We start from the raw sequence: 24,072 nt of genomic DNA, 5'->3' as shown, positions 1-24,072 counted from the left end.
TCACCCATATTTTATATATGCAACTGCTTTCTAGGTTGTATGAATGACCTGGTGCAGAATTTCTGTTGCAATGGGTTGGAGATGCATCTCCAGATCTGTTATGAGATTTTGGAAATTCCAAGTCTCCAATTATTTTTCACATCTTTACTGGGTCCTGATGATACAGCTGAGCCTTAAAGAACCCAGCTGGTGGGTTGATGTGTTCTGAGTCTTTCAAGAGCTCTTTTCAGTATACCTCTTTTATTTCCTAGTATGCACCTGCGTTGTACACAAGCGCTGCCATCATCTAATTGTTACAGCTTGCACGTGCCAAAACAATACTAACAAGACTGATCTCAAGGTAAAGTCACATTGGTTATTTTGGGTCATCATAGTTTGTGAAACTTCAGGGTTGTCTGGGTTGCTGGGGGTTGTCCTGTAACAATTTACTGTGTTGTCTTTATTCATGGATTTAAAAGTGTGAAAGAGTGATACGGACATGTGTAAAGGCCATGCAATATCCTCTGGTTGTTCTTCTGTTAATGCCAGTAACTGGTGGGACTAGCACATAGGTTAGGAAGACAGGGTGTCTTCATTGGAAGAGACATCAAGAAACAGCAAATCCACTGTTTTCCTTGGTAATTTTCTTGCATGATTAACTGTGTTGTCATCAAAATTTGGTGCCTGGTTCTTAATGTGGATTTCTTTGGCTTTAAAATCCAATCACTGGTCTTTGTTATGCCTCTTTGTTTTTTTTTTTTCTGGTAACTTAAAGTGCCCATTTAGTCATTGCTCCACACCTTTACTCGATGAAATTAATGTTGTAATAAAGAACCCTTGCATAACTTGTGTTTCTGAAGGTTTTCCTTCTTGCTGATATTGGGCTGTATAAAACTGCCCTGCGCCTTGCATGTCTCATTTCTATAACTGGAAATTGTTTAATAACTGTGCAAGGAAAATTAAATTGAAATATTTTTAATTGGGAGGTAGCTCTGTATGGTGTGCCATGCAGAAACCTTCTTTCCAGTGCAGATAAGCAATTGCCTTTGCTCATTATTTTCTTGCCTCCGAACTGCTGAGCTAGACTTCTTAAAATGACCCCTTGCCAAACCAGATGAAAATAAGTTAAAATGCTTAAGGCTAAAGTGCAAGTTACCCGGTGAATCGCCTCACCCCTCTTTTAGGATTGTTAAGGGTTTATAACACCTCTAAGTTACTTTAAAAGAAGACAAAGGTGAGGAGGCACCGCTCACTGCAAACTCATTGTTTCAGTCACACCTCTGACTTTTCTTTGTGAAGTGGTGGATTCCCCTCTCAGTCTTCTAGGATCTTCGCGTCAAGACACAAGATGGAAAGTAATGAAGAGGTTCAATGGGGATGGGTTTCTTCAGCTGATATGATGTTTTGTAAGGTGTCTTTGAGATCTGAATGATTCACAGTTGGAAAAGAAAAAGGTTGAAAAGGGGATGAGAGAAGCGATAAAGCAAAATCTGGGCCTGAAATGAAAGACTGTTAATAACAAGAAGGGCGAGAGTAGGAATGAGAATTTTAGGAGGAGCTGGGAAAACTATGCTGTATTACATTTAATAAAATCAACAGTTTGACCTAAAGTTACATGTTTGCACATAGTATGCAAGTTAATAATTTGAAAATTGCTTAGTTACAAAATGCTGTAGCTAACATAATTTATATGTGGCACTTCAGTGCGATAGGTTTGTGATGAGGTAGTCCACACTTCTAATTCTAACTTTAAGAATTTAAAGTTGGCTAGGCACCCCTTTTTAAAATCTGCTTTGTTAGGTAGTCCAGCCCGCCCAGCAAGGAAACCAGAGCAGGCTCGCAGCAGGTGAGGTTGGTCACTCTGTGTTCACTTGCAGTAAGCCTCAGTGAGGTGATGGATTGCGGTATTTTTTGAGTTGGAATGATTTTCAAAGTTTTGCACCTAAATGCCTGTGTGTAAATGAATGTCAGCTTATATATATGTACTCGAATTTTAAATCTGTGCCTTTCTTTTGGTGCTTCAGGTGACTGAACAGAGGTTTGGAATCAACATTCCTCATAAGTTCAGCGTCCACACCTACAAAGTCCCGACTTTCTGTGACCATTGCGGTTCCTTGCTTTGGGGAATCATGCGACAGGGCCTACAGTGTAAAAGTGAGCAGCTTCTTACTGTAGCCTTTTCACAAAATACATATATTTTTAGACTCTTGATGCACTGTGTGAGCTTGATTTGTGCAATCTTCAAGAGAAAGCCGAGCAACGAATATTCATCTTTGCAAGAGTTAAAACCCCACTGATTTACTTTTTAATCTCTGGCTTCCAGAGGGACTCTACTTTGCCCTCTAAGCACAGCTTTGTTTAACTTGCATTATTGAAAATATTCTTGGGTATCACTGCTCCCTGCATTCATTTTTCCCTTTACCTGAAGGTTTTTCCTCAGCTAAGGAGGTAAGGCAACAAACAAGGCATCTGAGGGGAAAAAAAGGTCATTGCTTTAGGTTGACTAGCCTGTCTGTCATGCTGATAATTGATGACAAAGCATGTCCTGGTGCTATGTTTTTGTTTCAGTGATACAGACTGTAAAATCTAACAGTCTACATTTGCCTTCATCTCCCACAAGAGGGGGTGTGTGTGTCCATGAATGAGAGCAAGAAAGATTTTTAGTTTCCCACTGAACAATATGTCTTTAAAATTAGATACCTGCAAATACAGGGGAAGTTTGTTGCAAATTCTGTGGCATTATAAATTCTAATTTTACCTGCAGGCATAGCTGCAATGGTATTTATATACCTGACAAACGTGCTTATGAATAGCTTCAGGCAATGTGGCATCCTACTTGGAGAGTTTGGGGTATATTCCTGATTTTCAGGAGTTTGTTCTCTTATGAGGGTCCTAATCTTGTTTCTGCTGAGATCAGTGGCAAAAATCCCTTTACTTTAAAGACACAGTAGATCCAGGTGGGTATATTTCCTGAAGCAGAACAGTTAAATTATTTCTCGGCAGTAAACCCCTCCGAGTTATTTTAATTGTTCCTTTGTTTTTACTTTCCATCCCTACCATCGCCCCGTCAGTCTGTAAAATGAATGTCCACATCCGATGCCAAGCAAATGTTGCACCGAACTGTGGGGTGAACGCAGCAGAGCTTGCTAAAACCTTGGCATGCATGGGTCTGCAACCAGGAAGCATTTCCCCAAATTCGGTGAGTCTTTTTCTCTTTCTCCTCCCCTCCCATTTAAACATTTACAACTGAGTCTTTATATGGGTGCAGGAGAAATCAGAGACTTCAGTTATGACAGATGGCGTTAGGTGGTTGACTGCATGAGTAGGTTGTTACTGTCTGTGGCTTGTGGCAAAGACTTCACCTGGGAAATGGATGTCTTATATCCAGCTTTACCCTAGTGGAGGCTTTCATCTATAGGTGTTGCTTTGTTGTATGCTTATGTTTCACAGTGGTGTGACTCCATTCACACTTTTATCTGTTTGGCATGAGTGAGAGGAGAATAAGACCACTAACTAATTAGTGATCAATGTAATATAATTCATGCCATACTTTTTTTTTACTTTTACCACAAGCACAAATGCTCTGTCTGCCTATGTGGCTTGCGATAGAGCAAAAGAAGAGCTCAGCAAGAGGCCTAGGTTCTCTTTCTAGCTTTGTCACTGTTCTTCTGAGTGAGTCTGGGAAAACCATTTCACTCGTCTTTACAGTTTCCCCGGGTAAAATCTGTGGTCCCTGTCAACACAATGTCACCTCTGGTCTTTGCTGTCTGAGAGAGGGTCCCAGTGAGATTGTTTCCAGGGTTGGGACATATCTGTACAATTTCTGCTTGTCAGTACTTAAGGCATCCTAAAAACCCAGCTGTTGTATATCTGAATCTATTCAGAGAGTTTAAAACACACTGTAAGAGCTTAAGTGAAAATGCTCGTACATGGTAATGGAAATCAGAGCTGCCATTTGATAACAAGTCAGTTTTTGTAATGTTTCCTTTGCGAGCAGTTTCGAAAAGTGAGTTTGCTTGAGACCACAATAACCCATAATAAAATACTGGTCTATTTGACCAAAAAGAAAATATTAAAACCCAAAACATAGTTGCCAGACATGATAAATCTTGTCATACAGTTAGCCAGCTACATCGGTCAGCCACATCACACTGTATCAGCCTAGCATGCTCATTAGGCTGTGCTGCCCCTTTTGATTTCATTTGGTTCGTAGCACACTGTCTTATCTTCACTCTTCATGCTGTAGCAGTTCAGGGGGACAGTTACCCTGGGAGTTACAGGGAAACACAAGTCTCACACTCCCTTCTCAGTTCTGTAAAAATCAGCGCTTGTTAGCATTTGTTCTTTGCATAATCTGCACATCAAAAGAAGATGAAACCAGGAAAATAAAAATCTGTGCTTGGTGTTTAACAATCTCTTCTCATTATTTGTGAGCTAAAGGCTGTAGGTAACTGTTCAGACTGTGCTGTAAGCTTAAATCTCTTGGGAGTTTTGCTGGGTGCTGTCCTGAATGCTCTTAGTTCTTTCCCCATGGCTGGGGTTGCCACTTCCGTGGCAGTGAGACAAGTCTTCCGAGCAGGAAGAATTTTGCTTTACACCAAAGTAGTCACAAGGTGGAGCTCAAGAAGTCCGTGTGACTTTGTTCAGGCTAATAAACTGAGTAAAAGTACACGTGGCTTACATGCATACTCATACCTGCAGAGCTGTGAACAGAGGGCACTGGAGGTTGACTTGATCTTCATATACTGCAAAAATAGGAGCTCTAGAAATGTGTGCTAATACCAGTACAATTCCTGAAAATACAGACACCTCGCTGCCGGCGTGGGAATGAACAGCCTTCCATTGAAATTACAGCAGCGGAGGAAGCCAGCAGCCCAGTGTGGAAAAGAAAAATATTTTGAAGTTTAGGTCCCACTGAACTGGGCTTTCAGTAAGAGGCTTAAAATCAGATAGAAAACTAAGAGATTCAGATGAAATCTGCTTGGGTTCTAGATCTCTCCAGGACTTTGCATATTGCAGAAATGATGCAGTCCTCCTCGCTCTGATGTTAGATAGGAGACTTGGATTTCCACACTCATTGTCTTATTTTTCTGGGGAGTGAGGATGGAGAGAGTCAGACTTGCTTCTTAGATCTACTGGGCAGTGGGTTTACAATTTAAAATGCCCAGGTCGGGAACCAGTGTTGATGTCTCAGCACAGCTCCGTGCGGTGCCGAGGTTGGCCGGTCACAGATAGGAGCTGTGCGGGGTGGTGGTACCAACATGCCTTCTGTTCCAGTGGCTGTACAGTGCATCTGAACCAGGTCCTAAATGCCCAGATTGGTAGATTGACTACCTGTGAGTACCTCTAAGGCAAAAGTACAATTTCTATGCAGACTGATACTTACTTATTTTCTTCTGCAGAAACTGGTTTCAAGATCTACTTTGAGACATCAGGGAAAAGGCAGCCTGAAAGATGGCAACAACGTTAGTGAAAGTTCAGCGAGCAAACTTGGGATCAAAGACTTAACCTTCCTTCGTGTATTGGGAAAGGGCAGTTTTGGAAAGGTGAGAGTTATTCATGGATCTTCTGGGGAAACCCACGTTCCTGATTTAAGAAACTCCAAGATAGATGAAGTTATTTCATAATGTGGCACACAGGCTGTCCAGTGGAGTATGCTTTGTGCAGCAAAGCTGGTTACAGAGAGCAGGGAGAAAAGGGAAAAGAAAGCAAGCTGACAGCAAAGTGAATATCACAAAAACCAAAAAAGTTAGCAACTAAAGGAGCAGCTGCATGCCAGGGCCCATACCTGAAATTGCAAGTGGGTGCATTAGCACTCGTTTGGGCAGCTTTTCTTGGAGCATGTAAAAACTTTCCCTTTAAAGGAAACAAGGCAGTGGTTTCAAATACAGTGAGGTGGGGGTTTCATTTCTCTGCTTTGTCACAAAGCCAATATGAAACAGTGAATTTGAAGTTGATAACTGAGGAGGAAAGTGGGATGGATGGCACTGCTCAGGGGGTTTGCCCTGGCACAGTGGATGAACTCTGACCAGCTAGCCCCGTGCCAGACATTGGAGCAATGTGTGTGGGTATTTCTGTCTGGAGAAGCCTGCTACAGACAGTAGCATATGTGTCATCGATTGTACACTGATGCCCATACCAACAGGCTGACTCGCTTGCATCCACAAGCCTGGTCATGAGATAACTGACCTTTCTAGCGTGAGAAGGTGTGAGAGGCTCTGTGTTGCTCATAGAGACTGAGGGCTCAGCCCTTGCGATTCACCCTCCCCTTTGGTTTAGGTGATGCTTGCCAAGATGAAAGAGAGTGGGCAGCTCTATGCAGTGAAGGTGTTGAAGAAGGACGTCATTCTCCAAGATGACGATGTTGAATGCACCATGACTGAGAAACGCATCCTTTCCTTAGCAAGGAACCACCCATTCCTCACCAAGCTCTACTGTTGCTTCCAGACTCCTGTAAGTATAGCCTGGGCAGTGAACAGCCTTCCTCCTGATACTGGCTGGCACATTCAGGACAGAGGCTCTCCCCTGTGTATTTGCTCCCTGGCCTGTTATAAATGTCCACCTTAGACCCAGGAGAAACCTCTCTGCTCAAGGATGAATAGAGCACTTTGCTATACTCCACCTCTAACACCTGCTGGGCATTTGGCAAACAAAATCCTGGCTCGTTCTAGGCTCCCTAACAAAATGGTAATAACAGGGAAGCTTTTCTTTGTGTCTTCCCTAGAAACATGTCTGTGCTATTGAATGTTTCCAAATGCATATGCACAAATGTCTACAGCCCTGCAGTGTCCTCCAGTTGCTGTGGGATCTCAGGCTCTGCTGTCTTGCTACCTGAATTTTAACAGGACTGTATTTGCAATTGAATTATCTGCAAACTCAATGAATTGTACTTGGAAGCAGGGGCAGCCTGCTGTATCTACCAGCCTTTATATACTGCTCAGAAGTGAATGAAAGATCCTTCTGGGATTACTGGAAAGGAGCTTAGAGGCATGGGTGGACACTGAATGAGATCCATATACAGTTGGTATTTCTTCTTGTGTAGATAAGACAAATGATAGCATTGCTGTCACTTGTGGTATGTATACCTCAGCAGAGGACTGTGTATGTGCTGCCTGTCCAGCTTAGAGCCTCCCCTGGTGTATGCGTGTGGGTAGGAGCTTATTGCTGATGTGTGTGGTGGAAGGAGGAGTGGCTGTGATGGAAGCAGTGCCACAGTTGTGTCCCAGCAAGGTAAGTTTGGGAGTCCCTGAGCTAAGCTGTTATTAAGACCAAAGCATTTTCTGCAGTGTAGCTCTTCCAAGCTGCCTGGGCTTCTTTCCAGTTGCTTTTTGTCCGTTGCTAAATGGTAATAGAGCTTGTTTTCCTCTTAGAAGAGGCAGGAGAAACTTGCCCTTTTAATTGTGGCTTCACTCCTCCTACATAAACCCAAAATACTAAGAGAAAAAAAAAAAAAGGCAGACAAATGCATCCTGCCACCCACCCATTTCTCTTCTCACTGGGGTGAGGCAACAGCCAGCTACGGAGTTTGAGTTGTGCTTGTTTAGGGTGGAGCCCTTGGGTAGGCTCAAGCAATAGAAATGAGGTGGTTTGTTGTTTTTTGGATTTTTTTTTATATATATATACAGCTTATGTGGTTCACAGAGCAGCTGTGCTGTATAGCAGAAACAAAACTTAAAGCTCACTGTTGTCACTAGTAACCAAGGAAACTCCTCTTTTATTTGTCTTCATAATATGAAGACACAGGGCCCAAATTTTAATGGCTTTCCTGAAGTTCTCATGTAAAATATCAGAAATGTCCAGTATTGATGCATGCTGTTTGAGGTCAGATGCAGGATAGCAGTGTTTTTTGCCACTCGTTGCTATGCTCTTTGCTGTGGCTTTGCCTACTGAATTGCAATGTACATGTGAAAATGCCACATGTGCTCCTGGGCTGTGTAGAGTATTTCCGATGAACTTGGGGAGGATTTAAGGTCACTGTGCTAGCGCCGTCCATCATGTTCAAGAAATGAATGCAATCTGCTACGGGTGCAGACAAGGTCTTCTGGGCTGATGAAGTAACTGCAGTCTTTTGCAAAGGGGGAAAAAAGGAAAGAACTCAGCCTGTTTAGACTAGCAAATTGAAAGCAAAAAGAGGATCTGATTGATGTCTGCAGATGTCGAACACTGAGGAGGGAAACAAAGCTGTCAAGATGCTGGCTAAGATTAAATGAGTCTAGACTGGCCATGGATACAGTTAGACTGGAAATGAAAAGGAGGTTGCTAAACAGTAGAGCAGCCTGGAACAGGAATTTCTGGACCAGCTTGTTGTCAGAGGAGCGGAGGGAAGAACCCCTCAGCCCTTGCGGCCCTGAACACAGCGCTGGTCAGTCTCTAAAAGGGTGCTAAGGGAGTGATGCTTGTCATAGCAGGACCCTGCTATTTCCAGTCTTTCCCAGGTTCCTCTTTTACTTGAATCCCACCTTGCTTCATTATCTTGATTCTCAGTAACAGAAAACCACTTCCTGCCAATAATAAACAAAACCAAGAAGGGAAGCGTTTACAAAAGAAAAAGCAGATTTCAGACTGATGTGGTTCATTGTGCCTTTTGCCCGTGTTCTGCACTCGGTGACACCCACTTCAATCCAGAATAACCAGATTTAAATTGCTTATAAAGGCATAATTAAATCGCTTTGCTATAGTAGAGAAGTGATTGCAACAGCAGGGTATTCATTGGACAGAGTCCTTGCAGGAGGTCTTAACCAGGCTGATACAGTACTTAGGGTTTCTGCTCATTCTTTACATGCCATTGGGTTATCTCCTCTATTAACATGAACTTGGCAGAAAAGAATATATATATATGTATATAAAAATAAAATAGTAACCACTTATTCAAAATGTCAGCCTGCAGCCATATTTAAAAATGTTACTTATGTTTGGAGTTGGGGACAGAGTTACACAAAACAATACCTAGTTTCACTTGCCATTACATGGAAACCACATCATAGTATCACACTTACAGCCCAAACTCTGAAAACATGGTATAAACAGTTTGTGTTATAAAAAACAAAGCATCACTCCAGTCTGCTGTGGAGATCCTGGATAAATAATGACCTGCTGGGCCTGCCTTTAGGAATTTTTCAACAACTAGCCATTTTGAGGCTTCTTACCATTTGTCAAAGCAAAGTCAGAGCCTGATCCCATAAGATTCATTCAGACAGGCAGGGACTAACTGGCAGGGTAGTAGCCCAGCTTGAAGGTACCTGGGGCTTATGGTTGGTGCCAAGTTCAGTATGAGCCAGCAGTGCAGTCTCATTGCACATAAGTTAAATTATGTACTGATTTTATGTACAGGAGCTGAGAGAGGAAGTCATTATCCCCTCTGCTTGGCACTGGCGAGGTTGCACCTAGAATAGGCGCGTCCAGTTACGGCCCCCCTTCCAAGTTCAAGAGGAAATTGTGGAAACTGGAAAGGAAGGACTTCGGAAGCCCCTGAAATGCTGTAGCAGTTTGAGGACGGAGAGCTCAAAGGGTTTGAGGGTTTGGCTGGACCTAGAGCCATCTGAATTCTGACTCTTGTATAATACTCCACCCGAACCAGCAAACTCTTCCCCTGTGTTAAGCAGCCCAGGGGTAACTTAAACAGCCTGGGGCATGTCTGCGCTGCACAGTGCGATGTCGTGTAGTACCAGTAATCGAGCATTACCTGAGCTGGCACAAGTACCAGAAACAGCAGTGCATTACCTGAGTTCTTCGATATCGCTGCTGCTTTTGCTCGCTGTTCTAGAGCTAGCTGAGGTTTTTCTGTGCTTCCATGAGCTGCTGATGGTTTTCAGAAAGTTTTTCTGTTCTCTTGTGCTGCCCCTCTGCTCAGTGTGGTCCTAATATAGTCTCAGCTGCAGCATAAGTGATACCCGCTAGCAAGGGCTGCTTTATTTGCCCAGGGTGGGCTGGGGGCTGCCTGACCTCCCAACAGCCTCCTTGCTCCATCGCAGAGAAATAGTGCAGCCACTAGGTGGTAGGAGCTGCAAGGCTTGTCTCTGCCTGGTATAGGTGACAGTTTTCAGAGCCTAAAGAGGAAATATTAGCTCCACAGCAGGCTGGCAGAGGCTGGACGTGGCCCTCAGCGTGCCCGGCGCTGGGCTGGGCAGTTTTGGACTTGCACCTCCAGATTCCTTTTGTGTGAAAGGCAAGGAAGGAGTCCTGCTGCTCCCTTCATGGGGTTGGGGGGGAGCAGTTTAAATCCTGCTCCAGCTGCATCTGTGTGAGGTCTTCCTTGCTCACTACAACTCTGTTTTTTTAAATTTTATTTTTTTTTTTTTTAAATTGAAAGCCTCACCTTGGGATCTTTCCACCTTGCCTAAGCCATTTACCTCTGCTTTTTCTAGGGCCTTAGAATCATCCTTTAGTGTCAGAGAGGATTATGCTCCTGCTTCAGTAATTTGTGAGTTGCTGACAGGTGCTGGGGCTGACCTGTGGATAATTGTGGATCCTGCGTTAGGGGTCACAAGCACCAAAAAATGCTCGTTTCCGTTTACCTGACACTGGTGTCATCCAACAGCTCAACAATACTGTCCTAGAACAGGTGAAAGAGGCTAGATGTATAAATAGCTAAGTCAGTAATTTAATCCTGGGGAATGTGGATCCTGGAATGTTTTAATTAAAATGAGTTTGCAGTAAGTAGGTCCTGTCTTCTTTGGGGTTTAGGAACCATCCTTCCTGCACAGGTGGTTTGCTTTTAAATCCTTTTGTCTCCACTCGTATGCAAGAATGAAAAGGGCTGGGGGAGATCAGCTTCCCATGCAAATAGTGTCAAATAGCTTCTGGGGTTTATGTTTATTGCCCTTATCCCTTTTCTCATGACTGCAGGGTGCTTCCAGGGGACTGTCACCCCAGGCGATGCTGTTTCCAGCACTGTCCCTACTAGCTTGATCGTTATATGGATTTGCTCTCCGTGTGGCTCTGCTGAGGATTGCTGAGGCACAGAGCCTGCCTGTGTCATTCCAAAAATAGTGAGACACGAGAACTTGGCAGAAGGATGTGATTTTCTATAACGAGCGTCCTTCTGAGATAATAGCTAGCAGGGGTGCTATCGAAGCCAGTAAGGACTGGCTCAGGGACTCCAGGGCAGCATAATCCTTGAACTGGTCCCATTTTACGAGGGCAGCCTGCTGGCCGGCACGCAGCTTTCTGCTCCCTTTACAAGCTGCGGGCTGATGTCACGCTCGTGGCATGGAAGGGGAAGGTTTCTCCATGTCTTTGCTGGCTCTCGGGGCACTCAGGCAGTTCTCCCAGGGTCGGTGTGGGCATCATATCATGGATCACCCAGGTGTTTAGAGAGATGAGCCTGTATTTCACCTCCTAGAAGTGTTAGAGCTAACCTGGAGCCTTTGCTGGGGGCACAATTTTCAAGTGAGGGCCCACCAGCCAAAGTGGTGGGACTGAGCAGTTGGCAGCTGGCTGGCTGCTCACCCACCCGTCGGTCCCCAGATGCCACCAGAGAGGTCTAGGTGTCCTTGTATGTCCAGGGGAGTCCCTCAGTCACGGACCCTCCAGGGCATCTCCAGCGTCAGCCTGGTTGTCCACAGCCACTCCACTGTCACCAGATGGGTAGAGCACAGGGCAGCCCCGGGGCAGAGCCTGGCACGGTGGAGGTGAGGAAGGCTGGAAAGGCTGCGGCAGCCTTCCCGAGGCTCTGGTTAGATGAACGAGCGTCCTGACACAGGCCTTGGAGGGTGCTGGTGGGCGGTAAGGAAGCGGTGAGGCCTCTTTGATGTTCTCTTTGAAAGGCGCTGAGAGGGAGCCCTTTGGGAGCAGAGAGGACAGCTTTGATCATCTCCCAGGCTCTAAACCCCCAGCCTTCCCTCTCTGGCATGTCGGGGAGGCATGATTCCATATGTGCATATACCCGACAGCCAAATGCGCTTCTTGGATGCTTTTTCTGCAAGCGTTGAGACTTTTTCCCCTGTTCTTGAGCATCAAGACTGTTGCTAGCCCCAAGCCGCTGTGCTGGAAGACCAGCGCACGCTTCAGCGTTGTTGCTGCCAGTCAAAATGAAGTGAAGATGTCGATGGGGACATCCTGCTTCTGGGCCTGGCATCTTCCAAAAAGCTTGGTACAGTTTAGCATGCCTTCTGGCCATAAACGCAGGGCTTGCTACAGAGTCCTTCTGAAGTCGGGCTCGGAGGAGCTCGAGTTTTGCTCTACCCGGGGCCCTGGGGTAGTGAGTTTAGGTTTTTGGGGGGCTGCTGGACAGGGAGCTACAGGGGAATTTCCTCTCTCCACCTCGGCTCTCCGGTGCAGCTTCTGCAGGGGTCTATGCCGCGGTGCCCTCACGTTGGCTTTGCGACCACAGCAGGGGCAGTCGCTTTCTGCCTTTCTCTGGCTCCTGTCCTGTCTAGTGCCGAATAAAGGCAGGCTGGTCAAAACTGTCTCTTTCTGTGGTTTTACCGCGTTCACATGCACCAAAACCCCATGACGTCTTTGCTGGCACACCGGCCCAAGTTGCCGGTAAACCAGATGTGTGAGGCTTCTAAAGCCCGGTCTGAAAGGCTCGGCTTTCTCTGAAGTGCACAGTAACACCTTGCAGTGGTCTCTTCGTTGCAGGAACATACGGGGTCAGGGGTTTGTTTTTTTTGTAGGCAGAGTGGTTTTGCTTGCAGAAGACGGAACAAGATCAGACTGGCATTTCTGATTTTATCTGTGAACTTTGCTGGGTGTCCACACTTAGGCTGCATACTGAGGTGGTACGAGCTGAAGTGAAAACATGAGCTGAAGGGTGAGCTGCCATCATCGTGTTGTAGCTCCTGAGTGTAACTTCCCACCCCTGGCTGTTGAGGGACTTTGGATACTTGCATTTTTTTATGAAGCTGAGAAAATGCCTGTCTCCATCTGCAGTGGCTTATGGGAGAGATTGTAACTTAGACAAATTATCAAGCTTAGTGCAAGGGTAGCTGAAGCAGATGCTGTTGCTTATGGTTAGCCACAGTATATGAAACTAATTTTTTTCTTTGGACTTAAAATCGAGGAAGTCGTGGCATAAAAAGGGGTCAAAGTGGAACCAAGTCACAAGCAGCCTGAGCGAGCAGGTGCCAGTCAGTATTGAGGAGGAAGGGAAAAAACAAAAGGCAATCAAAGCTCAGAAAAGAGGTAACTAGCTGAGGTGCGACCCAGTGGTGCTTTAGGTTTCAGTCTCTTTGAATCTGTATTGCTTTCCAGGTAATGCTTAAGGTGAGGGGATGGATCCACAAAGCCCTCATTACAAGCTGTTTCCAAGTGGCCTCTGGGTGTTTTGACACTCTTAATTTTCCTGAAGACCTTTGGCTGAGCTTGTAGAGGTCTCTAGCCTTCCCCAGCACAGTCTGAGGCCAGCAAATACTGCAGAGCTCAGTATTTTTAAAAACAGGCCAGAGCTGTCTCAAGTTGGTCACTCCAGTCTGGAAACAGCAATTCCAGTAGCTCTTTTTCTGAACTGAGGGCTGTAAAAAGAGCATGATCTTTACAGAGCTACTCTCTTCTGAGACACCATGATACCAGCAGCCAGCTGAGGAGTGCAGATGTCCTATAAATCTTTGATTAACAGTGATGTCTATAGCTTGATACATTCTAGTTCCTTATTCCTCAATTTATTCCCCTCTAAGTTCAGCCAGCCCTTTGTTTTTTTGATCTTTCAGGTGGGAAGGAGTGTTTATGTAGTTTTCTATGCCATTTTAAAAAGTCTGGAGGGGAGGATTTAATTTTAATTCTTCTTTCAACTTGTTTTGTATTTTTTGGATATTTTGTTTTAATGGTGGCCAAACTGGTTTTTTTTTTTTTTTTTTTTCAATTGGGATTACACAGACATTTTTTGTACGTGATTTAATTGGTTGACCTAGTACCTGAGATCTGAGATTTTTTTTTTTTCTTTTTTCCTCGTTGGGGTTTTTGTTTTGTTTCTAATGGAACAGATACAAGTGAAAAAGTGATAAAAATAATCCTTTTGCATGTATGTTGAGTAAAAGTTTCTGGTCAAAGATGAGGTAATCATGTAATCCTGCTGTGAATTAGAGCATCTTAAGGGGAGGGGATGAGGAGGAAGGATGCGCATATGGTTCACTCGCATATCCCAAAGGATGCATTGTTTCAGAGAAATGATTGAATTTGTGTGTTATAAAAGCTGTCCAGCCTGTGAGCTTGAAATTTCAGCCACGCAGTTAAGAAAACAGGGGCAGAAGTTTGTAGGGTGTAGTTAGATGCATCATTTTCTTTTTTTTTTTCCTTTCTTTTTTTTTCTTTTTTTTTTCCGGGGCAGGTGGGAACCCACAACTCCCATCACCTCGCCCTGGCTTGCGGTTGTCGTTGTTCAGCTCTTCTGGAATGAGCTCAGCGTTAATACAGTGCTGCGCACACATGCGCACGGGAGGCAGCCTTTACCCCGAGGGACCCCGCAGAATTTATTTATGCAAATGGCAAGAACCAATTTGCTATTCTCTAGGCGACGTTTATGTGCCTCTCTGCCGCGGCGTAGGAAAGGCTGTGTCATGCCCACTATCAGCAGCGTCAGATAGCAGAGTGCGGTTGTAAGTGATAACTGGTGATAACTGCCCTGTTCCGGTAGTTGTGACAATGATGCCGGTGTCTTTTTGTTAAAAGAGCTAAAAATGAGCCTGGTATGGGGAAGTGACCTGTGCTTCTCAGAAGCGTGCTCAGCAGCTGCCCAGCTTAGAGGAGACACCACACGCACCTTATCCCCTTCCTGAGTTTGCTTAACTTTCAAGGCAGCTCCTTCTAGCTGTTAAAAAAAAAACCAAAACAAAACCCCAAGCCTGCAGAAGAAAGAAACCTTCCCTTTCTCAGCCTTTCAGATGGCGCACGCAGCGATCTCCCCTGTCTCGATAGCCCCAGGGCTGTGTGTGCCGCGCTCCCTTGCTGTGGCTTGATTTCTCCTAGGCAGAAGTGGTTCCTGAGGCTGGCGCGTACTTCTGCAGTCGCCAAAGCAGAGAGGTAAAACGGCTAGCGGAGCACCAAAAAATCAGCTAGCAGATGGCCGTAAAACCTGCTGCCTTTTCGCCACCGCCTTGTTTGTCCGGGAGTCTTGGGCCACGGCGGCGAGCGGAGCGGCACGGCAGTCATCGCTGCGGCCGTGTTTAAGAAGCGTCAGTAATGCGTGCATGTAATTCTAGCTGAGCAAGCGTGGTGCGGAGATGTTTCTTCTCCTCTGCTTGATGTAGTTACTCTGATTTGAAATCAGAGGAGCAAATCTTCACCTAGCACAAGTTCGTGTCTTGCTCCGTCGCGGTCAGGTGAGTGTGGCTTTGACGCTGTCCAGAAATTTGGGGCTGAGCTCATTAGATCCGCTTCAGCTCTTGCGTACGTGTGCGTGTGTGCAAAGGTTGTTTCAGGGATTCCCTCTCGGTGAGCCTGTTCTCACGACGCCTGCGATCCTCTCTGGTTTTGAAACACTGCCATGTACAACTCCCCTGAACAGCCTGTCCTCCTGTAAACCTCTTAGCTGGGAGCAGCAGGCAGCTTGCAAGGATGCGGCGCTGCCTTGGCCGAAGGGCTGGGTATGGAGGGGGGGCATTTTGGCCCAGAGTAGCGTCTGAGTGCGGCTTATGGTTGTGTTACTCCTATGAAGATAAATACTGAGAAACAAACCTGTTTATTATTCCTCCTCCGGGTCCTGCGCTTTGGCGTGACTTGACCCAGATACGGCTGGCTACTCGCGCTGCTGGGGGAGTTGGACATGTGGCTTCCCGAAGGCTGGTACTGAGACGGCACGCTTTATTTGCGTGCTCCCAGCAAGACCTGAGGCAGATTGCTTTGTGTGGGGGTTGTGGACCACGAAGGAAGAACAGGAACATCGGGAGCACTGAGGGAGCCTGCCAGCTCTTGTAATAATCTTGTAATAATTTGCTTGCAAGCTTCCTAAGCCCTGCTACTCTTTTTGGAAACAATAAACTTTTGCTGGGAAGCAATGACACAGCTGTCTCTGTATGGAGATAATTTTGAAAGCCTGCCTTCTGTTCTGCAAAGCAGAAACTGCCAAAACACTGTTTTCTTGGGGAAACCCTTTGGCTTCAGTGAACTCAGATTGAGCCCAAAGCTGATTGTCTAAGGACTTGTGTGCATGAGTTATTTCTAGAAAGATGAAATGCAAACTTAGCACAATTCCTGAGTGAGGCTGATTTGATTTTTTTTTTTTTTCCCCCCCTCCAAATTGGACCATTGCTCAAAACAGCATTTAACCAGGTCTCCATATCGTCCAGATTCTTCCTTATATGGCAGCTGTCAGCTAAAGAGGAGGCTTGGGTGAAATTACTGCTGGGATGTGTCCTTGCTGGGGCGGCTCAGCCCCTTGTCCTGCAGAGGAATCAGCGTGGGCAGAAGCAGTGTCTAGAAGAGCTCTGCTGTGACGGGGACGTGCAGAGTTTGTCCAAGGCTATCCCTGGTGGCTCTGGAGGCTGGAGAGGCCCCGTTGCTGTTTTCCAGTGGGTGTCCTGAACCTCCACCAGTGACTCTGTTGGGAGAAGTCCCCTCTGGCCTCCGCATTGCCCTTGGCACAGCAGCTCTTGTAGGGTGGCGGATCGGGGAGGCAGCTTTGCTATTATCTTCTTTCATGTCTGCACATAGGAAAGGCTTGTCTTTCCCCATCTCCTCCCTCCATGCTGCCTGAACTGGGACAATGGGGCTGCCCTGTCCTGTTTACTTAGTATGAAAGCCTGCGATCGGAGATAAGGCTCTCGCCCTAGCTGTCTTTGGAGGTCTTTGGTCTTGTGTGAGTAGTACATGGACATCAGCTACGAGACTTAACTACAAGGGGGTGGAAGTTAGCCATCACACTGGCCTTTTTTGGGCATGGGGAGGGAAAGGATGCTCTTGTAATAAAATCTGGATATATTTCCCCCCCCACCGTGATAATGAAGAGGAAAGGTATGAGGATTCAAAACAGCTTGCTTATAGAGCTGGTGGGGACAAAGGGCTAAAGTGATGTTTGAGTTGGATTTTGGTGGGTGCTTGTGTTTGCAACAGGCAGTAACCAGTGTGTGGATTGTAACCGGTATTGTGGCTTTTGCAGTCAGGGACTCTCTTCAAGCCCCACCAACACCCCGCTAAGACAACAAACAAATAAAGCAGGTATATGTAATTGCTATCAAACACTGTCCTTAGGACATAGTATGTTCTTCCAACAGACCCTGCCCTGCTAATAGGTGAACAAATAGGGATGGCAAACTGAAATGTAAACAAATAAAAAAAAACAACAACCAAAACCCAAACCAAACAGCTGTCTTGCACTAAAATTGGCAAAGCTAATCTCTAGATGTAGGCCAGCCTTGAAGTGAACCCACCTGATCCCACAGACCTCATTTGTTTCCTCCGAGTGTTTCTTTAATTTACAGTAACAATTGCTTGCAGCCTTATTCATCTCGATCCCAGTCCAGAAATGGTGCAATGTGACTTCCTCATGTGGCTGCCACTGCTGCGAAGGCTTTCGCATCACCGTTTCCTGTTGACTCAAATGCTCTTTCTTACTTTTGCTGACGTCAGAGATAGCAGATCAGGGAAGACTTCTGAACAATGCAAAATAGAAAAACAGCAATGCGAGGATTTCAGCATTAAGCCCTATCAAACACTCCAGCTTTCAACTCCTCCTAATTCCTGTTGCTAGTCCCCAGGAAAGGAGGCATGTAACTCTTACGGTCAAATTTGCAAGTATCTGAGCTATCTGTTGGTTTAAGATTTCTTTTTCCTGTCCCCTTTTTAGACTATCTATTCACTCTTAACTCTGCCTGCTGCAAATTGCCTTGTTTCATAAAATACCACCGTTTATTTCACTTCTCAATGATTCCTGGAAGAGTAGTGGGTCTTTGCAGTTTGGCAAGCTAATGGCCTTGCTTAGGAGTAAAAATGGAAGACCTTGCTTGGCTTTTAGATCCTGGTCCCCAAGGGGTGGTCATTAGTGCTGATCTTTCTAATAATTCTTGCCAGGTATATAGCAGGCCAATGCACAAATGCTGTATTACAAATAAATTGTAATACTCATCCTGCTCTTTTCTTCAGCAACCCCATGGGATTTCTAAGTGTTAGGAAACTGGACAGACAATTAGCTGCACCTCTTTTTTAAAAAAATTAAACATGGGTAGTCCAAAGTTCTGTTAGGCCTAAATGGGAGAGCTTCGGTAATTAAATAATCCATATTTATGCTTGACCTGTGAAATCATACCATGGGTGGAGGTGAGGCGTTAGCTGTCACACTTGTGAGCACCATGTAACACATGCAATGATACTTGCTCAGGTTTGTAGTTAGTCTGAAGCAAGAGCTGTTTGTAACAAAAAGCTGTTAATTCCACGTCAGCAGTGATGTGAATTTTAAAACCAGCTGTTTCTGTGCTCACCTGAACATTTGAGAAAGAAGTAGTATCTTCCTTTAAGCATCATAGTACAGACGAGTCCATCCAGAAGTCTGAGATGGGCTGTGGAGTTTTGCCAGCACTGGAGAAACAGGACATGTATGTTTTAAGATAGGGAGAGTTAACTTTGTTTCCCTGAAGCTCACCTATAAGGAAAGAGAAGAAAATGTATGCATGTTCACCTAACTGTATGCGTGTTTATACAAGCATATCTATTACATAAATACATACACACACCTCCTTCATCAGGTTGCTGGTAAATTAAATCACTTCCTGTTAGAGATCTGGCAAGAGGGATTTCTTTTAAGTATGAGCTTGAAGAGATGCCTGGACAAGCTGGGCTAGATAAGCACGTGGCATGTGGGCAGATCAGCAAGGAAGGAGGTGGGAAAGAATAACAAGGAGATGTAAAAGCTGGCCTGACTGGCGAGGCAGAGGTGATATCTGCGCTGCAGCTGGAGGGAGGGTTGCTGAGCAGGTAGGCGCAGCGTAGCCAGACCCAGTTTAACCAACTGCAGCGAAGACGTGGCATTAGAGATCTGATGTGGACTGAAGAGCTAAGGTCGCTGGTGGGTTTGCTGAGTTTGTGCTGCTCTGGCTTAGGCTGCTGCTGTAGACAAGCCAGCTTGGGTGTCTTTCAGCTGCCCTGTAATAAAAGCAAAGTGAAACAATGAAGTATTGTTGTTTATATGGACTGGAGATAGCACTTAACACGTGGCTTTGGTGCTACACGCAGTAGTATTGTGAGATTGCTGGGAACGCATCTACCTTAGCTTCTGGAAGGAGCCGTTGAGCAGAGCCCACGATGATGACAAGAAGAAAGCTGTCCTCATCTGTCACAAGCCGGTTGCTTTCCTGCTTGTGTCCAGAGAGGAATGAAAGGATTCCTGGTTGCTTTTCTTCTGCTGTGTGTGTCTCAAGATGTTAATACCAGTAGTCATTTCAAGCTGGCTGGCTGCCAGAAAGTGGAGCGTAACAATGCTTATCCTCTTAAACTTAGAGAGTGTTTAAAACTAGCTTGTAGATGATTAACGTCAGACCTGGGAAGGGGCTTGTGGGAAAAGAAGTGCAAATAGTACCATTAAAAGGCTGACTGGTCGCAACTGAATTGTATGCCTCTTTTCCAGTCTGCTTGTTCCTGGTATTCAGAGTAAAACTGAAACAATCGATACTGAATGTCCTGTAACAACTACTAGGGGCAATTTTTGAACCAGACTGCAACAATTCTAGGGTTTAGTTTTGTGACAAATCACGGTGTGTCCTTCCTCTCACAATTAAGCGAGCACCCCTTTTGCACGCATTAAACCCATACCCAGACGGTTGAGCATGCAGCTTAAGCAAGTGCCTCCCTATGTGTAGGCTTTTGCAAAAACCAGAACAAAGCCAAAAAAGAAACCTCAGAGACCAGCAGCTGTGGTTAATGAGCTGAACTTTATTGAACAGGTTGCTTCTCTGCCCAGCAGAAACTTTGGTTTATACTTCATCCTTACCAGTTCCTTCACCACCCAGAGGTCTCTGCAGGTTAATCAGAGGAAAGCCGAAATCTTGAAGCCCCAAAAGGCAGCTGCTGTGCAAGTGTATGGCAGGAAATCCCATTCTGGAAAACAACGCACATTCTCCAGAACTAGTGTCGGGATACCCTCGAGACAACATCGTTACTGCTGTTCTTGAGCCCTTGTGCTGTCGTGGTGAAGCTGCAGTCTGTGAGCAGTCTGGTTACGCACATCATATTATGGAGTGTTTTCCCCCGAGAGCTGCGGTGTTTAGTGTGGAGCAAGTGACATTTTACAGATCTCTCTTGTGTTCACTCAGGGGTATCATCCTCTGCAGATTCAGGCTAAGGACAGTTTGGGAAACCCTCCAGGAGGCAGTTAGTGTTGAGCATACACCTACTGATATGCCTAATCCACACGTGAACAGGAATTAATTTCATTACTGGGGACAAAATTTTTGTGGGGAGTGCAGGACAAGGGGGTACTAACAGATCTTCCTAGTATTGACGTAATCTTTCCTTGAAAAAGTCAGCGTATTTTTTTTTTTCCACCCCAATGTCTCATGGGTGTTTAATCTGTTTTTGTTTGGGAGATAATAGTTTTACTTAGAGTTTTCTAAGCCTGACAGAGGATATGATTAACGTTGTTCATATCTGTTGTGTTTGCGTGTGTGAAGGATCGTCTGTTCTTTGTGATGGAGTTCGTAAATGGCGGGGACTTGATGTTCCATATTCAGAAGTCGCGTCGCTTCGATGAAGATCGGGCCCGGTTCTATGCTGCAGAAATTATTTCAGCCCTTATGTTTCTCCATGAAAGAGGCATCATTTATCGGTGAGCTCTGTATTCATTCATTCATTCATTCATTCTCTTTGTCTGAACCCCACGGCTGAGATGATAGCTTGAGTTTTCTGCTTGAATAAATAACTGTCACTTGCTGCCCACCAGGAACAAGTTGTTGGCTGGGACAACAAAACCTCCACTTTCCCCCTGCACATTGTCCAAGGTGTGCCAGCTTCCAGGAAGGAGTGGAATTACTGGCTGCAGTGTTGACTACGGGGAGGGTCTTCCTATGACGTGTGTGCGAGCACGTAGAAAAACAGGTTTTCCTTCTGAGGCACAGGGACTAGATTTTGCGTTACTGTCAATTCACGTAGCTGGTTTATATTAGCCCCAGAACTGCCCCTTGTCTGCACCTCAGGTGCCTGCGTGGCTGCTGAGCGTTAACTGCTGACCGACAGAAGCTTCTGCTGGGCTGCTCTGGGCCAGACCTGCTGCTGGAGAGTACATGTCAAACTGATGACAAAGGGAAAGGCATTAAGTGAAACCTTCCTAGATTTTCTGGGAGGTAAATGCAAGGAGCTGTTGCTTTTGCCACTGTGTAGCCTGTTATTTACAGGCCAGTATGTACTGGTTACACCCGTGCCTCTTTGTTTCCCTGTATTAGCTATGGGCCTGCGTTATCTATTCGACGCTCAGCCACTGAAAGTCTTTTAATTCCTGCCATGATCCTACAGCAGGAGTTTTTCCTTCCTGTCCACGTCTGGCATCTTTGTGTTTGCGACAGGATCGGAGCATCATTGCCTCCCTGCATCAGCCTCTGCTCCCAGGTCTGGAGGCTGTTCTCAGGAAGCTACGTCCCATATGCAACTCTCTCTTTATTTGTCATTATTCTGTACTCAGGGGGGCAGTTTGCTTATATTTTTTTCCTTCTGTACTGCCAAAGTGCTCCCCTATCAGCTCAAGCATCAAGGCATAGACCAGCCAGCATGGATCAGCTAGCCAGTCTGCTTTGCAGAGGCCTTCCTGGCCAAGATGACGATTTGACCATTTGACCTCACATATCTGCCAGGGGCAGAGCGAGACCTCTTCTCGGGTGGAACAGGACAGCTGGAGCAGGGAGATGTCAGCACTGACAGTCTGGTTATACAGAAAGGTTTCTTTCTGACGTGCTTTGCAGAACACCTCTGACATCCTCTGGCCCAGAGCACTGGAAAGGACGAACAGTCAGTTGTTTTCTTTGGAATACTGTTACCTGGGTTCCAGCAGCAAAGCATGCGTATTTGGGTATGGCCTGCTGTAGCCCTGCTCGGTCCCAGTTGTGGTATGCCAGCACTGCAAAGAATAACATCAACTCTCTCTTTTTGCTGCTTGGTTACATTTGTACAGCTGGGACCCACAGCTGGGTCCAGGATGGGACCAGTTCCAATCCCAGTCAGGCTCTGTTAGTACCATTTCAGACTGTGGGTTGGGCCAAATGCTTTTTGGTTTGGGGCTTTGCGTAGTTTAACCCAGGCGATGCAGTCCTGTGCTTAGTAGTGCGTCCTCCCGTATCAGATAAACCCAGGTCTGAACACACTAAAACGAGAATAGCTGAGGGCTAAAGTGGCCAAAGGGCCGGGGGCTGGGCAGGGGACACTTGCCTGTCTGATGGTAAGATGACAGGATAAATCAAGTAAAAGCAACTTCTCTTTCTCTTCCTAGCTTGAGCTCCAGTAAGGAACAGATGGTCAGGTGAGGACAGAGAATATTAAATTATTTTTAAGTATGAAATCATATGATATATGTGGTACAGTGAAATAGAGAAGGAGTGTCCTTTTAGTATTCTGCAGGTCCTGAGAGCATGAAAATTAGTAGTGATATATACCATATGTATTGAGCTTCTAAAGCACAGCGATTGTCTGCACAGAATAGCAAATCTACTTACTCTACAGCTGGATTTCAGTCTAATTCTTCCCTTGTGAATAATGCCAGCCGCTGAAGAGAGACCCCGCCAGATAATTACGCAAATGACATTATCCTTAAAATAGTGACATCCAGTAGTTATTGTCAATCATTCAGCGGCAAAACTGTGTCTGTGCATAATGTAATGCCACTGTGCTCGCAGTTTGTCCTGTCCTCCCCAGCCTGCTGCCTGTCACAGGGCAGGAGTAATCGATCTCTCTGGGTTTTGGCACCCTTCAAGTGCTGCTGTAATTCATGATAGAAACTGGAGGAGTAATTGAAAAGCTCCTTGAACAACTGCATGGGCTTTGATCTTGTTGAGAAACTGGTTGAGCTGCGGAGTCAGGTAGCTTCAGCTGCACGAGGCAGATTTGCAGGGGGATGACTTGTTTTTTTAAAATTAGTCGGGGTGACTCCGTTCTGGAAGATGTAAGAGGAGAGAGCTGCTGGCTGTGGCTGTACTGAGCTGAGGTTGCTTCTGTCAGGTCACGAACACCGGGCTCCAGGAGGTAGTCTGCAGGATGGAAGCAGATACTCAGAAGGGAATCACTGCAGTTGTGTAAGAGAATTTGGAGAGTTTATGATCAGAATGTGAGTGCTTGCTTAGGAAGCTGGGAGCAGGGGGGAGAGACACCAGGAAAAACTTGACCAGAAAGTGTTTTGCCACAGGCTGTTCAATGTGCCTCTTCTTTCTGGATTCCCAGGGTCAATGGAGTGAGAGAGTTGCTGGCCTAGAATACCCTGGGTCATTTGTTTGTCTTCTGGGCTAAACTTAAACATAATAAGACTGTATTTTTCCTTGCCCCCTTCAAGATTAAGCAGTTCAGGAGAGAGTCTGCCTTTACGAACACAGTGAGCGTTCTCCCGGTAAGTCAAGTTGCTTTTGCCACAAGTGCTGCCAAAAGCTGGGTCTTCTCTTCTTTGAAATGCCAGAGAGGCTTGAGAGCCAGCACTGAAAGTTCATCAAGAAGTAGCTGAAATATGTCACTTTACCTGGGGTGACAATGCTGGTAACGGCTAAAATCAGGTGTTTGTTGATTCCTTTTCTGGCCACGCATACGCAATTTGAAATAGCCATAGCGCAGTATTTCTGCAATTGCTGCTGTGAGTCCGTGAGAATGGGGTTCCTGAGGCAGATGGTGTATTTTGGTTATATGTGACTTTTTAACATTAAAACCAGGCTTACTGCTGTATCGGTGCTTTTATAGGATGGTTTTTATGATGCAACTGAAATTTTCAGTGAGTTTGCTCCTCACATAGAGGAAACCGCTTTTTGTTACTAAGTCCCAGCCAGAATAGAAGCCCCATAAACGTACGTGTGTGTCTTTGGGGTTTTTTAAAAGAGAGCTTTTAGTTTCACAGTTTTGTTTTGGGTTTGGGGTTTGTTTTGGTTTTTTTTTTCATTTGCATCACTGCAAAGGAGCGATGGCTTTCTGGCCTTATCAGGGAAACATCTTTGTCTTGCCCTAAGCTGAAGCTTAGCTGTGAACTCAGCAGTGTCTATTTATAGTTGC

At 45.6% G+C, this 24,072-nt stretch overlaps 1 protein-coding gene across 1 annotated transcript in view; it reads left to right on the top strand.

Moving 5' to 3' along the window:
- Positions 1-24,072, top strand: part of PRKCH (protein kinase C, eta) — a 119,719-nt gene that overhangs the window by 51,539 nt on the left and 44,108 nt on the right. The window contains exons 5-10 of the mRNA XM_010584159.1: positions 252-340; positions 2,004-2,133; positions 3,051-3,178; positions 5,382-5,525; positions 6,259-6,432; positions 20,514-20,668. Coding sequence (XP_010582461.1) covers positions 252-340; positions 2,004-2,133; positions 3,051-3,178; positions 5,382-5,525; positions 6,259-6,432; positions 20,514-20,668 — 820 coding nt within the window. The remainder of the gene's footprint in view (positions 1-251; positions 341-2,003; positions 2,134-3,050; positions 3,179-5,381; positions 5,526-6,258; positions 6,433-20,513; positions 20,669-24,072) is intronic.

The sequence above is a fragment of the Haliaeetus leucocephalus genome, unplaced genomic scaffold, assembly GCF_000737465.1.
Source record: "Haliaeetus leucocephalus isolate CR32 unplaced genomic scaffold, Haliaeetus_leucocephalus-4.0 Scaffold944, whole genome shotgun sequence".
Taxonomy (NCBI): domain Eukaryota; kingdom Metazoa; phylum Chordata; class Aves; order Accipitriformes; family Accipitridae; genus Haliaeetus; species Haliaeetus leucocephalus.
The sequence above is the reverse complement of the archived record's forward strand: the minus strand, read 5'-3'. Positions and strand labels throughout refer to the sequence as shown.